The sequence below is a fragment of the Grampus griseus genome (assembly GCF_964374135.1).
Source record: "Grampus griseus genome assembly, chromosome: 16".
Lineage (NCBI taxonomy): Eukaryota > Metazoa > Chordata > Mammalia > Artiodactyla > Delphinidae > Grampus > Grampus griseus.
In genome coordinates, this window is record NC_139010.1 from 45,717,940 (window position 1) to 45,735,614 (window position 17,675).

The 17,675-nt window shown below is 33.1% G+C and overlaps 1 protein-coding gene across 7 annotated transcripts in view; it reads left to right on the top strand.

The window, feature by feature from the left end:
* PCDH15 (protocadherin related 15) overlaps nucleotides 1–17,675 on the top strand; it is a gene marked incomplete at both ends in the record, with an annotated part of 696,762 nt that overhangs the window by 643,811 nt on the left and 35,276 nt on the right. For all 7 annotated transcript variants that reach the window (XM_082673500.1, XM_082673497.1, XM_082673498.1 and 4 more), the window contains 2 exons: nucleotides 4,398–4,486; nucleotides 12,000–12,176. In XM_082673500.1, the coding sequence (XP_082529626.1) occupies nucleotides 4,398–4,486; nucleotides 12,000–12,176 (266 nt within the window). The remainder of the gene's footprint in view (nucleotides 1–4,397; nucleotides 4,487–11,999; nucleotides 12,177–17,675) is intronic.

A 17,675-nucleotide genomic window follows, 5' to 3' on the forward strand; every position in this document is an offset into this window, starting at 1 on the left:
AATGCCCTTACTAACGCAGTAAAACATTAATTTTAACCAATGTCTACTCTTGACTAAATACTTTTTCAATATTTTCTGTAATGAAATAGGAAGTAGGTATAAAGCACTTCTGGTGTGTATGGAAGTATCATGGTTGTCTGAGAGAAAAGCTCTATGCAAGTTGAATTAGCTGCTTTTTTCAAGGAATAGCTTTTTATTTGAAAAAATAACTTAGAGATAAAATACGGTTATTCAGACTTGAATATTTGATAGGCATTTACACAAAAATGAATAAGGTGAGACTGTCAATTCAAGGAAAACAACTGACAGTATTTATTGTTAATGATGACACTCAAGCCTTCAAGCACAAATTAGAATATTGGGAAGCATGTATTCACTACTGTGAACTTGACAGCTTCCCCATTACTCAAAGACTTTTCTGATGAGATCAGTGGTCATATTAAAGAATTTGATTTTTTTTCTTGATATTGTGTAATGAAATGTGTCAACATTTGAAAAATCTGCAATATTCAGTGAACCAATATTTTCCAAATGACCAATGCAAGATGTTAAAAAGAATTCAAAGATAAAAAATCCATTCAAAGTGCAAGACAGATAAATGTATTTTAATGTAACTGAACATGGTTTTAGATTTCACATTGAAACTCACCTTGAAGAAGCTTCCACTTGAGTTTTGGTGGAGTATTGAAGAAAATATACACAATTATCTTTAAAAAGTTCTTAAGATACCTCTTCTTTTCAAGAAAAGTGAGGTGGCGCCAGAGACAGGAGAGATATTGTCCAGTCCAAGCAGTAAATTGTGTGGGTCTCTATTCATTGTATAATATGTTAGCTGTGTGGCTTCCGAGCACTTGAAATGTGGCTAGGTTGCATTTAGATGTACTGTGTAAAATACACAATGGACTTCAAAGACTTAACATGAAAAAAAAAAAGCAAAAAGTCTCCTTAATAAGTTGTTTTAGATTGATTACATGTTGGAATGATAATATATTGAGTTAAATGTATTATTGAATTAATTTCACTAGTTTTTATCTTTCTATTGTGATTACCAGAAAATTGAAAATTATGTATCTGAAATGTTTTTGTGTCTCACATTATATTTCTATTGGACTGCCTATCTAAACTACATGAGAATGAATAGAAAAAAGGGGAGTTATAAGAGGTTTATGAGAAAGAATTAAAAGGATTTAGAAGTAATTATGTAAATTGATAACCTGTTTTTGGAATTATGTGCTACACAAATGTTACTTTTCTTTTTTCCTTTTGACAATACCTAGTAATTTTAATCCATTACAAAGATCAATCCCAAAAATGATAAAAATAATTTTTTGGAAAAACTTTCATTAGTAATTAAGGCATAAAGAATTAAGTGAAGCAACTTTAAAGTAGAATTTTTTAAGTGTTTAGTATAATAAACTGATGTGTATTTCTGAAAGTATTTGCATAAAGGCTATACTAGAAAAGTAACATAAATAAAGTCTAGTAATCTTAAACATATAAATATCTTTGCTATAGATGGTATAAGAAACCAATGATTCAGGGACATATAATATTTTTGAAAGATCAAAACTTAAGCTATAATAGCTTATTGTCTTCATTTTCATAATTAAACTATGTACCTTCTACATGAATAATATGTCAATACTTTAAGGAGATTTTAAATTTTAAATTAACTATTTATAGGTAAATCTAAGAAAACTACTTTTGTAGTTAAATGCAGTCTGAGTTTTGTATCTTATCAGAATTAGAAATACATTATTGTTTTAAGAGTACAAAAGCATGTTTTCAAAATAATTAAGTTCAGAAAATATTTTTGATAAATTGTAAGCTTAATATGTATATATTCCAGAGGACCTTAAATCTTAATTCATTTTGTTTAACAAATTAAAAATTCCTTTTGAAGTAATTTATCCTTCTGAATAAAGAGAAAGTACTGACAGTCCTTTAAAGGCAAATGATAGAGTTACTTATATCTGCAAGGCCAAATTTTGCTTCCAAATAGAGTCCCTAGCACTTGAATTGATTGCATTCCAACAGTTTACTTGTAAATCAACTTCCAAAACTCAGAACTTATGTACACAAGGGGAAATTTTACCATTTCCCTGCACCAAATATAACTAACTTTCTAGTTTTTCGTTGTTCTACAATTAGTGAAAATCTAGCAGCTGTGTGTAATAAATCCCTGGGTGTTTGTCTTGGTAGGCTGATTGTGTAACAGAAAACTCTAAAATTTCAGTGGTTTAAACTAACAAGTTTTATTTTTCTTTCACATGACACAACAATGAGAGCATATATGGTTGGGTAGTGTTCTTGACAGCTCTCTTGCAAATGTTTCTGTGCCCTTCTCTATGGCCTCTTTATTCAGATAGAGATTGGGAAAGAAAGGGGAAGTTCACTCATGAGGCAGATTTAAGAATATTTATTTCTTCCTTTCCACTAACTTTCCATTGGTCAAAACTCCACCATACGGTTCCACTAAACTCCAGAGGAAGTTGAGAAATCTACTCTTGTTGAGAAAACAGTCCATGATTACTATTTGTTCCAGGCTGTTTGCTTTTGAGCAGATTTTTTTTTTTACGTTTCCTGGTCCAATGTTAAAAGGAAGGGAAAAAAAGATAAGGAAGGAAGGAAGAAAAGAAAGAAGAAAGAGAGCAAAGGAAGGAAGAAAGGAAACACATTTGCACAAATCTCATATATATTTTTCTAGAGATTTTTACCATGTATTTTTACTACTAAAAACTAAAACAAAAAACAGAAAACAAAACAAAAAAATAACAAAAAACCTTATATGTAATTTCTGTCTGTTTTTTTATTCAGGACCGATACAAAAAGATAAAAAGACAAAATTACAGAAAATCTGTGATAATCCCTAATTCTAATGAACTTAGATTTTTTTTATGTGTGTGGAGACACAATCAAGATTCATGTACATGTTTAAGGGAAATTTAAACATTTGATCCCAGATGCCTGTAATGAGTTAGGGATACAGGATTGGAACTGCCAATGTTAGCGATTTGCTCACAGGTGATAATAAGATAGACACCTGGCTAGTGGGCAGACATGAATTATTAGGCCCACAAAATGGTTTGAAAGATTTCAAATTAGTTGTAAATATTTCACATAGTATTTCTTTTCCTAAAAAATGGAAAACCCCAGGAAATCTGCACCTGTTTTCCCACATGGCAACATTCATTAGAGATGAGTAGTAGCTGACCTCTTCAGAGGAGTTGTATGCTCTCTGATTTGAGAGACTTCCAGTTCTCCCTATTATTTCATACTTTTGGCTACTTCACTCATTTAGGTTACCTGCCTGGTCCCTGAAAACATTTGAGTTTGTGACTCCTGATAGGGCATCTATGGGCAAGTATATTTGCAGCCTATATCAAAAATATATATAAACATGAAGTTATTCCCTAGTATAAATTATATTCAGATATATGGTGCTAAATATACCTAATCCAGAGTATCCAATTCATGGTCCTGGTGTATATGCATTTACACAATTTTAATTGTGTAATGTATGTGCAGCACAGTGTATGATTTGACTTTACAGTTTTTACATCTGTATTGGGTAATAGTAAAGATCACATATTCTGGAGATTATGCTTATTTGGGCCCAGGTTATTAATGGCTCTTTGTTTTATTAGTTTTCATATTAAAAAATTGGAATGATAGTCATAACTACCTGATACGGTGATTTATAGAATTACATGAGTGCTAATTCCTGTAGAGCATTGAGAAAAACAGTAAATGATACATTGTAAGCAGAGAATAAATGCTATGGTTTTTATTCCATTTTTCTAAATAAGAACATAGAATGGACTCTAAATGTTACATGAAAGAATGGATTCATAAACAGCTGTTAAATTAGTTCATCTTGGCCCTCTCTGTAAGTTTGTATGTATATATCTCTTTATCTACACAAACATAAAGTTGGCTAAAGCAGACATGAATTCTGTATGTGGTGATTTCATGGAATGAATTATTCTTACTATCCATATCCCAGATTCTTAGTCACAATGAATAAATGATCTCTTAGGATTTATAAAATCTAAAAGCTGGGTTTTCCATTTTTCTGAGTGTTCTTAAATAACCCAATTAAAGAAACATACAAAACCACCTTCGTTTATGCTTTTGTAAAAGCCAAGAAAACAAACGCAGAACCAACAACAGTCGAAGTCACTTAGGGTTCTATAACTTCTAAGTAAACAATTAGTCTGTCATTCTCAACCTGCTTCAACATACCTAGTAGAGATTGTGTAGCTAGAAATATCATTTATTCCTAAATTTATAAATGGGAAACCACTATGCATAGTAGGGAAGGAAAGATGTTAATTTTTGATTATAGAAATGCTAATGAGTAAAAGCCAAATGAATTCTGTTTTTTCTTCTTTCAGGTCTCTGTGGTCAATCAGCTGGATATGCAAGTCATTGTTTCGAATGTACCCCCTACTCTAGTGGAAAGAAGGATAGAAGAGCTTACAGAGTAATGGTTTTTCTTTACTTATATGTTTATTTTCATATGGCTATAGTTTTTATTGAATTAAGTCATTTTAATAATTATAGTGTTCAGACTAAACATATATTTTATAATACCTTCTTAAAAACAATTTAGCTCACTCTTTTCTTGAAATAGGTAGCTTCATTTGGAATATGTGAAGATTCTAAGAGTACGTTCAAATAGGAATGAAAATTAGATGTGAGAAGATCTTATTATTCAGAATGCTTTGACTGATGGGTCAACATAAACTCAAAATGCTGCATATAACAAATAAATCATAACTTAATTATTTGAGTATATGTCTTGATTTTGTGGCCCCAGATTCTTGAAAAAGCTCATTATCTCAGTAATCCAGCTAGTCTGGGGAATGCTATTTCTCAAAGTGATGTATCTAGATGGCTAAAGCTTATTCTTTTAAAAACTAAGATTGCTAATTTTAAACAACATATATTTAAATTATTCTAAAATATATGTTATTCCCCTCTGCCTTTTGAACAGTGTGTACACTGTACATGGCTGAATATGTTATTGTTGACAAATTGTGATTATGAATTCACAGTTGTCTAATATTCTAAATGTTATCAAGGATTATTAAAATGTCTTTACTATTTCACTCTTAACTACCCTAACCTAGCCTTCCGTCATTTAATAATTTTATAGTTGTATTTGTTAGTTATCCCTTGTCTTCTGTTGAGTTCATGTTGACAGATGTCAATTACTGTCAATTTGTCTCTTTTGAGCAAAATATCTTACACTTCCAAGTTGCCAGAAGAAGCTTCAGATAGTCATACAGCTAACCTTTTAGTAATTAGGTGTGAAATAAAATACAACAGGCACTGATTAAGGCATGAGAGACTCTCCTGTAATAAAAGCATATGTGCTTTGCAACCATTACTTGTTAGTTTCACAAAATTAAACCTATGGGTGTCACATAAAATGTCCTATGAAAGAGGTGATTATCAACATTTAAGTGTAGAATAGCAATCACACAGTGTCTTGTTTACTTCTGCAAAAGTGGTTTACACATGCTTAACCTTTATTAAAATAATAGCTGATTACACCTGAAAAAAGTTAGAATTATGCCTGTCTCTTAGCTGCTTTAATGTCATCTATTGAGGCAGGCTTTTCTGATTACCCTATCCAAAATAGATGACACTCTTCTCAACCTCTAAGCCTTTGTTCTGCTTTTGTTCAAAGCATTATTTAATGTTTATATTTATATCAATTTAACATAAGCTTCATAAGGATAGGAAATCTACTTTTCACTACCATAATCCCAGTTATATAGTAAGCATTTGATGCATTTTACTGAATGAAAATGTTATACAAGCAAAATCATGATTCCCTTTTCTTCATATTGAGACAAAATTTATAAAAACTGGAAAAAATGGCAATGTAAAAGTATAATTTCATAGCAATTATATGATTTATTTCTCTTACATGGATATGAAGATATGAAAGAGAAAAATCAGGCATCTTTCAAGTCTTGAGAGAAATATATCACTGTGAAAGGAGCTTTGACTTCATATAATACTGGTTTTGAAACATGAGCTTCGGCAAATAATTTAATCTTCCCCAGACTCATTTTCACCACTTGTTGACCAGATAAAACTCCTGTCATAGAACTGTTGTGAGAACTAAATAATATAAGCCATCTAGGATGATGGAAATTGTGAACATTCAATGAATAATAGATATCCTATACAAATGAGGTTAGTGATCCAAAGTCAGTAGGGTAAGGCAGAGAGATGCCAGAGTTTTTGCATGTTCTATTAAAAGAGCATAGTTTAGTAATGGAGCTCAGACTATGGATTCAAATAAACAAGTTTGAATCCTATTATAGCTGTGTGACCTCTGAGAAAGATATTTAACACTTAGGACCACATTTTCTCATCTTGAAAACTGGAATAAGGATGTCAATCTTGTGTTGCTTTTGATAGAATTAAACATAAATTTGCTAGTGCAGTAAGCACAGCAGGCACATGCCAGATTCCCTTTTATAGTTTTTTTTTTTTTTTTTACAATCTGTGTTAATTTAGAGATTCTTAAGCACAACAACTTTGGATCTCTTTTTAAAAAAAGAGGCTTTATTTTTCAGAGCACTTTTATGTTCATAGGAAAATAGAGTAGAAGATACAGAGAATACCCATATACTTCTTTCCCCCACACATATAGCTTCCCTCACTATCCACATCTTACACCAGAGTAGTGCATTTGTTATAATCAACAAACCTAGTTTGACACGTCATAATCATCCCAAATCCATAATTTGCATAGGGTTCACTCTTGGTGTTGTACATTCTGTGGTTTGGACTAATGTATAAAGACATGTATCTATCACTGTAGTATCATACAGAATAGATTCACTGCTCTAAAAAATCCTCCATGCTCCACCTATTCAAACCTCCCTTCCCCACTAACCCCCAGAAATCAGTGATCTTTTTACTATATCCATAGTTTTAGCTTTTCCAGAACATAATACCCTTGGAATCATATAGTATGTAGTCATTATGATTGCTTTTTGAAAGCTACTTTAGTAGATGGAAGTAGAGATAAAGACTGTTAGATCTAATCCAGCACCATGAAGCCCAAAACGCTCATTCTCAGTGTCTTGGGGTGGCCAGGAGGGGATGGGAAGGGCATAATGAAAACATACATATAGCCAAGGTAGACAGCAGAGTACCAATCTATTAATTAAAAATAGGAATGGGATAGGGAGGATGGGAGGGAGACGCAAGAGGGAGGAGATATGGGGATATACATATATGTATAGCTGATTCACTTTGTTATAAAGCAGAAAGTAACACACCATTGTAAAGCGATTAAACTCTAATAAAGATGCTAAAAATATATATAGGAATTTATTGTTCCAGTGACCAGAGTAACGAACACATTCATTTCCTGTAGACGTTCTTAGATGACAAATCACATCATCATCAAAGCCATGTTCTGTATTTCCTATGAGACTTAACCCTATCTTAAGAAGGGGAAACTTGAACTGCATATGATCATCACTTTTATTTTTTCCTTTAGGTAGGCCCATATATGAGGCCATATATGAGGCCAGATCATAATCCAAAGCTTTTTTGATAAGAAAAAAATCAGTACAAATTGGGAGAGTTGATGAAAGAAAAAATTCATGACCTAATATATCCATTTCACAATGAGGAAGGTTTTTCAGAAGGGGTCAGTATCCTTTGATAGCTAAGAGCACAGTGCCTGGAAAACAGAATGCTCAAAGAGTAAATGTTAGCTGCTATAGGAATGCTAATAATTACTTCCCACTCCCTTGGAACTGGCTGAAATGGCTCTACTGAACAAAATTTTTATTACTTTGTTTTTTAATGCTTATAGAATTAACCAGTGACCCTTTGCAATGAAACACATCTCTTTTTAATTATATTAATGTATTCAGCAAATTCCCCCATAATGCGAAGCTATGCCCCTTACAAGTGGCCTCACATGTTCATGTTTTGAAGAATTTTAGGTTGACCTTAGCATGTATCTCTTTGTGAGCCTTGTTTTTCTCTTACAAATTCTTGAGATTGAGTAGAAATAGCTGTGAGGATAAGGTTAAGGAGACCTTATTATAACCTAGAAATGATTGGCAGTAATGTCTAAAGAAGCTAAGAAATGTTTGCATTTTGTGTCTTCTTCCTTTCTCTTTCCACTTCACCATGAAGCCCAGATAAAGAAGTTTGGGATTCTAAAATTTAAATCCTTAAAAATCTATGGAAATGGCATTTTCAAAAATATAAATAAAAGAGTTTAGAAATATTGTGTTATAGTATGAATCAGAATTGATAACTTAGATCTTGGAGTTGATCAAATGCTTCTCTTACTTTCTAAATACAATATGGAAATTCAGTGAAATCAGGACTTTATTGATATAGTTATTGCTTTGGTTTGGAAGAGTCTATTTCCTAGAATATTTACATAGCATATGAAAGTGTAATTAATTTATAGCTCCTGGAATTAAGGTTCCAAACATACTTTAGAAATCTAGCCAAAATGTGTATTTCTGGGATAAGAATGATAAAGTCTCTTGGGAAGAAAACCTATGAAACAGTAAAAAATAAGTGCCAGCACTTACATTGTCTTAAATCTGCATAATAAAGACTTGGTGTTGAGGGGAAGGGTGAAGTTGAAAGGTAAATCAATCAACACATTATCTTTGATCATTTTTACTTACCCTTTGCTTTAGAGTTGAGGAGCTCAGGGAACTTTCTATAAAGGGATATATTAATAGTTTAGTAAGTATAAATTTAAAAATAATATTTTTACTTTTAATAATGTTATTTAAATTTTGTTATTTCATTAAGTTAATTCTTTTTATTATAATATTTAAATGTTAACAATAATTAGTAATTTATATAGCAAAATCCTTTTGCAAATAAAACTTTATTTCCAAAAAGAGGTAGTAGGCTGGATTTAGCCTGAGGGCTCTAAGTTAGCAACTCCTAATTTTAGAGCATTATACTTTGTAGAGAGAAAAAGTTACAATGCAATATCTATTCTATTCAAACTCCTATAGGAAAACACATTGGGGAACATCTTGTGTGAAATTCCCAAGTAATATATATTAATATTTTTTTTCCTAGGAAGGCTGTTCTTTTGAATTCAGAGGACCTAGGCTCAAGCCCTGGCCCACCAGTGACTAGGAGGTCTCGGGCCAGGAAATTAAACTTTTTGATTCCTAATATCCATATCTTAAAGCTGGCAATTTAGTCATTAAAAAAAGGATAGGGCTTCCCTGGTGGCGCAGTGGTTGAGAGTCCACCTGCCAATGCAGGGGACACGGGTTCGTGCCCCGGTCCGGGAGGATCCCACATGCCGTGGAGTGGCTGGGCCCGTGAGCCATGGCCGCTGAGCCTGTGCGTCCGGAGCCTGTGCTCCGCAACGGGAGAGGCCACGGCAGTGAGAGGCCCGCGTACCGCAAAAAAAAAAAAAAAAAAAAAAAAAAAAAAGGATAGTTCCTGGTTGTAAGCACTGTAGATTTAACAGTGAACTAAAGCAAAGTCCCTGTTCCCATGATGCTTACATTCTGTTGGGGGAAAACAGCAAATAGAATAAGAATAATAAATTAATTTATAATGTGATGCTAAGTAGTGATAACTATGATAAAGACAAATAAAAGTAACAATATAAAAATATGAAAGAGAAGTACTATTTCATATAGGATGATTGAGGAAAACCTTTCTAATAAGGTGAAAGCTGAGCAGAAACCTGAGAAAAGTGAGGGAGAAAGTCATGGGTCTGTGGTGATGTGGGGAGGGTTAGGGGTGGAGGGAGTTATCCCAGAAAGAGGACACCACAGATATGAAAATCAAGATTAAGGGGCATACTGGTCATATCAAGATATAGATGTCAAGGTAGGGAATGAGTTATATAGGATCTCATAGGCCACTTGAAGGATTTAACATTTTACTCTGCATAAGATAGAAAATCCTTATAACTGTCCAATATAGTAGCCACTAGTTCCATGTGGTTATGGAGTGCTTGAAAAGTGACAGTTCCAAATGAGAGGTGCTGTAAGTGTAAAATACACACCAGATTTCAAAGACTTAGTACAAAAAAGAACGTAAAATATCTCCTTAATATTTTTATATGGATTACATACTGAAATGATCATTTTTGGATAGATTTAGTTAAATAAATATATTAAATTAATCTCACCATTTTTATTTTTAATTTTCTAATGTGGCTACAAAAAATTTGAATTTACATGTGTAACTTGCATTGTATTTCTTTTGGGCAGCATTGCTTTAAATGTTTTGCACAGAAAAATAACATTCTAGCTTAAGTTTTAAAAGATTGTTGAGTGGGAGATCAGGAGACAAGTTACGAGTCTAGAGCAGTAGTCCAGGAGAGAGATCAATGTGGCTTGGACTGGTGGTAGGTATGGATATAGGAAGGGGTTAAGTTAAGGGTATAATTTTGAAGGTACAACCTACCGAATTTGTTATGGATTGGATGTATGAGAAAAGGTAAGAAACAATAATGACTCCTAGGTGTTGGGTCTGAGCAAATAAAATAAAAATAATATTTGCCATACTTGGACACTGAAGAATTTGATAAAATTATACATGGCGAAAGTAATGGTGTGTTCTTAGAGAGGATTGACTTTATTTAGCAATAGTTGATTCACATCCATAAAGACCCCAGATGTCAGCTTGCACTCTCACCATCGCCCTGATGGTTTCCCAACTTGGTGATGGATTAAAACTCCATTATCTATTACCCACAGTCACTTTTTTAGCCCTACATTAATATTATTCTCTTTTGTCTCATTTATTCCATGTGAACTGAGTATATTATATGTATCAGGTATGGTGCTGATATCAAACCAATGAAAATCTGTTAAAAAATATAAGCCCAGCTGGGACATATGAAGTATATTATTGAATTGAAAGTTTTGTTGTGTAGTTTTTCTTATCTGCTGTATGCTAAATAGAATTGCTATAAACGTTTCCAATCACATGCCAATTTTGTTCAAGTATCCTTCACACAAAGATGTAGTTGAAGTTGAAGAGGTTATCAACAGAGAATGACCATAAATGACCTAATTTTATCAGATAGTAAAGCACAGACATTTCAATAGCACAGCTTTGGAAAGTAACATTTTCTGTAATAGGCGTATAATAGCTGTAAAATAAATTGAAACCAGTGATAAAATAAAATATAAACTTGAAATAAAATGAAATCCTACTTGTTAATATTCAAGGTATAAGTTATGATTCTTTTTAAAAAAGGTAAGTGTAATTTGGTTTTATTCAAAGTCTACGTGATTCATCTTTGTGACACAAAAGGGATGCATCTACTGTTTTTCTGAAATACTTAGTTTGGAACTTTATTTTGATAGAGAACGAAGTAACTTCCTGCCTTTCCAGGAAGAAATACTTACTTTCAACTAATTATGTTATAAGAAGTCATAGTTTTTTTACAAAATTAAGATAGCCCAGAATACAATATTTTTATCTTAACCTGTTAAACCTGACAAAGCAAAATATCTACATTCTCACTGCTATAATGCTCTAAGGGTCTTTACACTCTTAGGAAAAAAAGGTATCCTACTGTTGCACCTTGACATATCACAAAATCTGGTGGAAAGTGTAATTTATAACACCAACCATATGAACTCAAGAGTTCTAAGACCCCATGGTTCCCATAAAGCATAGACAGTTTTATTTGTACAACATAGTTGGCATTTCTCATGAGCCATGTGAAAGCTCAAATGGTATCATAAATTTTAAAAGTCCAGACTTAAATATGACATGGTTGATGACCTCTTTCTACCTTATTCAGCTTCTAGCATCATTGGGAGTTAAACACTCTAAATATATAGAGAACTTTTTTCAAGAGTTCATATTCAGTAACCATTAACAAAAACCAGGCTGTCATCATTTTTAATTTACTAAATGTCATTTCAGGTTGAAGGTGATTTTTTTCCTCAGCGAGCCTGTCAGAATGTCATGTTTGTGCTTCGTTTGATTTACAGGATTTTGGATCGCTATGTTCAGGAGCAAATTCCTGGTTCCAAGGTTGTGGTAGAGAACGTTGGAGCTCGCCGGCATGGCGATGCCTTTTCTCTAGAAGATTACACAAAGTGTGACTTGACTGTCTATGCAATCGACCCCCAAACCAACAGAGCCATCGACAGACATGAGCTTTTTAAGTGAGTATTTTTATTGTCTGTAACAGCTTTTTGGTTACAGTATCACCCATAGATAATCCTGATTTAAGGATATAAGTAAATAGTTTAAAACCCATCAGATTTTTCTTGAAAGTGAAGTGTAATCAAAACAAAAGAAAAAAAATCTAAGAAACAATACCTAGGGTACTCACGCCTAGAATTTTTAAGTCTAAGTATGAGATAAAGTGACTTCGGGGGATCTGTTCTCCTTGAGATGTCTGAGGATCCATTATGCTTTAGAGCAAGAAGCAGTTCACCGAGATCACCTTGCATCGGCTTCCACTCTTGCTCCAAGACCCTGCTCTTTGAGAGGAAAGCACAGATCCCTTCTTAAAGTGGCAAGTTGCCTGCAATGATGTCAGTAGGCTTGAATTTTAAGAACAAGCCTAGCTCTCTTCACGGTCTTATTGAATAGGCAAAAATTAACATCTGATTTTTCCCTTGACTTGGGGGTAGAGAACAGAGGAGATAATCACTTCCACCGAAGTCCATGTGACATTTCTTCCAGGTATGAATTTGAATATTTGAGTTTTAAATCCTTTAAAAATAAGGAATATACAAAATCTTAAACAAAACCCTGCTACATATTCTCCTTTGGAAATTATTCTAGAACAGATTTAGTTGTTGTTGTTAGTTTCTCCTTTACTCTAGTGACATCTAGTGTCCAAAAGATTATTGGCATGTAATTCTTACCTAAAAACATGTTTTGTAGTAAAAATACATATTGATATATAATCATATATATATATTCTGAATATTCAGAGATGTGTGTATATATATACATATAATCTCCAAAATCCATTATTTCAGAATTTAGTTTTTCTATGTCTCTCTATATAATAAACATCATGCAAATAAATATATGCATATACAAATTTACATGCATATATCCATATATGGGTGCATGTTTTTATTTAGTAAACATCTATTTACCCATTTATTTATTAAAACTCATAAATTCTGAATTTAGTTTTACTTTATATCTGTTCATCAACAAAATTTCACTACTATTTTAGCAGCAATGAAAGTGATTTAGTATCAACTTAATTTCTTAAAAAGCCATAGTTATTAAGTATTAATAATTATGTATAATTAATTTATGGGTGATATGCAAGAGAGTATATTAATCACTATGAAGAAATACAGATTACTGAAGCAATGGCTTCTCAGGTTTTAGACTCACCATCCAAATGAAGGAGCATTTAGGTCTACTAAGACAATAATTGCTTACTTTATTAATTTAAAAAATTATTTAGAAATATACATTAAAAGTAATTTTTATATTCTTTCGATTGTCACTATTAACATTTATTTAAATCTATCTGCATTCTTTTTTTAAAATTTATTTATTTATTTTTGGCTATGTTGGGTCTTCGTTGCTGCACACGGGCTTTCTCTAATTGTGACGGGCTTCTCATTGCGGTGGCTTCTCTTGTTGCGGAGCACGGGCTCTAGGCACATAGGCTTCAGTAGTTGTGGCACGCAGGCTCTGTAGTTGTGGCTCACGGGCTCTAGAGTGCAGGTTCAGTAGTTGTGGCACACAGCTTAGTTGCTCTGCGGTATGTGGGTATTCCCGGACCAGGGCTCAAACCCCGTGTCCCCTGCATTGGCAGGCAGATTCTTAACCACTGCGCCACCAGGGAAGCCCTGCATTCTTTTTTATATACACTGGTTTTATTTTAAAATATGATGATAGATTGTTCAAATTTAAGGTGCTTTCCTAAATTTAAAAATATCTATTTTCTTTAGGCTGACAGCCTGGCTCTAAAGAGTAAAATAATGGTGATTATAATTTGAATTGTACTTATAAATATTTTAGAGATAAAAGATTTGGAAACTGAAGCCAATTTGGTTTCAACTGACACTGTGAAGTACAAGATAAACATTCTTCATTCTATTAAGTTTTCCAAAACCTAGATTATATTGTGAAAAGTAGAGTTCTAAATTCAACTGAATAACTATTATAGCCAAAAAAAAAGGAAAAAAAAAAAGAATAACTATAAATTTTAAAAAATTATATTGAGGAGAGGATGGAATAGCCATGAAGTATTAAAAATTTTGCCTTAGCGGTCTTCACCTTGAACTGTTAGCTGAGAACACTGGTCTAATTTAAACCCTAGAATTGTTCTTTGAAATATTTTGTAATGAGATTATATAGATATATTTCAAAATGCAACGTTGATATGCATAGATATTATTATCAGATACTATTACCTATTCTGAAGTTATAAAAGTTTTTGTATATTTAGTTTTAACACTGAACAAATGTACTAGAACATTGATTGTTGCCTAATGCCCAGACCAGTGGAAATAGGATTATCCTCTCAATTTCTCCTTATGCTAAAATCTAAGCTTCTGAGGCTGTTAGAATTTTTAGGGCAAAGATTTAGAAACAAAAAAGATACTTCCTCCAAGGAGTTCACTAAGATATTTAAAAATTGATTTAACAATATCAAAAAAATTTTAAAACTTTATAAGTGCATAGAGAAGACTGGAATGGCTTTACAACTCATTAATTACATATTTTGTTTCACAAGGTTATGCGTATGTTGATGATTTTGGGATATGTGAATTGCTTAGATTTTCTACAATAAGTGTATATTACTTTTATTTTCCTTTTATTCTTCTTGTGGTTCTTTGAGCATCTTTAATCTGCATTTTGGGGGGTTTTGTTGTTGCTGTTTTCATTTCTGGAATATTCATAGACAATATATATTCAAATATTTCTTATACCCTGTTTTTTCTTTACCTTTTCTGGGACTCCAATTAAAATTTTTTTTTCTCATAGCTTTTGGATGCTTTGTTGTTATTCCTCTCCCCTCCCCCAACATTCTTATCACTTTGTGGGTTTTTTTCAGCTAAAAGTACTATTTTGTTTTTTTATTTTTATTGTTTTAACTAATTTATTTTTTAACATCTTTATTGGAGTATAGTTGCTTTACAATGTTGTGCTAGTTTCTGCTGTATCACAAAGTGAATCAGCTATATGTATACATATCCCCTCCCTCTTGCACCTCCCTCCCACCCACCCTATCCCACCCCTCTAGGTGGACACAAAGCACTGAGCTGATCCCCCTGTGCTATGCGGCTGCTTCCCACTAGCTATCTATCTTACATTTGGTAGTGTATATATCTCCGTGCCACTCTCTCACTTTGTCCCAGCTTACACTTCTCAATCCCCGTGTACTCAAGTCCATTCTCTACGTCTGCGTCTTTATTCTTGTCCTGTCCCTAGGTTCTTCAAAACTATTTTTTTTTAGATTCCATATATATGTATTATCATACGATACTTGTTTTCCTCTTTCTGGCTTACTTCACTCTGTATAACAGTCTCTAGGTCCTTCCACCTCACTACAGATAACTCAATTTCATTTCCTTTTATGGCTGAGTAATATTCCATTGTATATATGGGATACATATATACACATGTATGTATATATGTGCCGCATCTTCTTTATCCATTCCATTGTATATATGGGATACATATATACACATGTATGTATATATGTGCCACATCTTCTTTATCCATTCATTTGTCAATTGACACTTAGGTTGCTTCCATGTCCTGGCTATTATAAACACAGCTGCAATGAACATTGTGGTACATGACTCTTTTTAAATTATGGTTTTCTCAGGCTATATGCCCAGTAGTGGGACTGCTGGCTCGTTTGGTAGTTCTATTTTTAGTTTTTTAAGGAACCTCCATACTGTTCTCCATAGTAGCTGTATCAATTTACATTCCCACCAACAGTGCAAGAGGCTTCTCTTTTCTCCACACACTCTCCAGCATTTATGTTTGTAGATTTTTTGGTGATGGACATTCTGACCGGTGTGAGGTGATACCTCATTGTAGTTTTGATTTGCATTTCTCTAATGATTAGTGATGTTAACCATCCTTTCACGTGTTTGTTGACAATCTGTATATCTCCATTGGAGAAATGTCTATTTAGGTCTTCTGCCCATTTTTGGATTGGGTTGTTTGTTTTTTGATATTGAGCTGCATGAGCTGCTTGTATATTTTGGAGATTAATCCTTTGTCTGTTGCTTTGTTTGCAAATATTTTCTCTCATTCTGAGGGTTGTCTTTTGGTCTTGTTTATGGTTTCCTTTGCTGTGCAAAAGCTTTTAAGTTTCATTAGGTCCCGTTTGTTTATTTTTGTTTTTATTTCCATTTCTCTAAGGTGGGTCAAAAAGAATCTTGCTGTGATTTATGTCATAGAGTGTTCTGCCTATGTTTTCCTCTAGGAGTTTTATGGTGTCTGGCCTTAAATTTAGGTCTTTAATCCATTTTGAGTTTATTTTTGTGTATGGTGTTAGGGAATGTTCCAATTTCATTCTTTTACATGTAGCTATCCAGTTTTCCTAGCACCACTTATTGAAGAGGCTGTCTTTTCTCCATTGTATATTCTTGCCTCCTTTATCAAAGATAAGGTGACCATATGTGCGTGGGGTGATCTCTCAGCTTTCTATCCTGTTCCATTGATCTATATTTCAGATTTTGTGCAAGTACCATACTGTCTTGATTACTGTAGCTTTGTAGTATAGTCTAAAGTCAGGGAGCCTGATTCCTCCAGCTCAGTTTTCTCCAGATTGCTGTGGCTATTCGGAGTCTTTTGTGTTTTCATACAAATTGTGAAATTTTTTGTTCTAGTTCTGTAAAAAATGTCATTGGTAGTTTGATAGGGATTGCACTGAATCTGTAGATTGCTTTGGGGAGTATAGTCATTTTCACAATGATGATACTTCCAATCCAAGAACATGGTATATCTCTCCATCTGTTTGTATTGTATTTAATTTCTTTCATCAGTGTCTTGTAGTTTTTTGCATACAGGTCTTTTGTCTCCTTACATAGGTTTATTCCTAGGTATTTTATTCTTTTTGTTGCATTGGTACATGGGAGTGTTTCTCCTTCATTTCTCTTTCAGAGTTTTCATCATTAGTGTATAGGAATGCAAAAGATTTCTGTGCATTAATTTTGCATGCTGCTAGTTTACCAAATTCATTGGTTAGCTCTAGTAGTTTTCTGTTAGAGTCTTTAGGATTCTTTATGTATAGTATCATGTCATCTGCAAAGAGTGAAAATTTTACTTCTTTTCTAATCTGGATTCCTTTTATTTCTTTCTCTTCTCTGATTACTGTTTGTAAAACTTCCAAAATAGTGGTGAGAGTGGGCAACCTTGTCTTGTTCCTTATCTTAGTGGAAATGGTTTCAGTTTTTCACCATTGAGAATGATGTTGGCTGTGGGTTTGTCATATATGGCCTTTATTATGTTGAGATAGCTTCCCTCTGTGCCTATTTTCTGGAAGTTTTTATCTTAAATGGGTGTTGAATTTTGTTGAAAGCTTTTTCTGCATCTATTGAGATGATCATATGATTTTTATCTTTCAGTTTGTTAATATGGTGTATCACATTGATTGATTTGTGTATATTGAAGAATCCTTGCATTCCTGGAATAAACCTCACTTGATCATGGTGTATTAT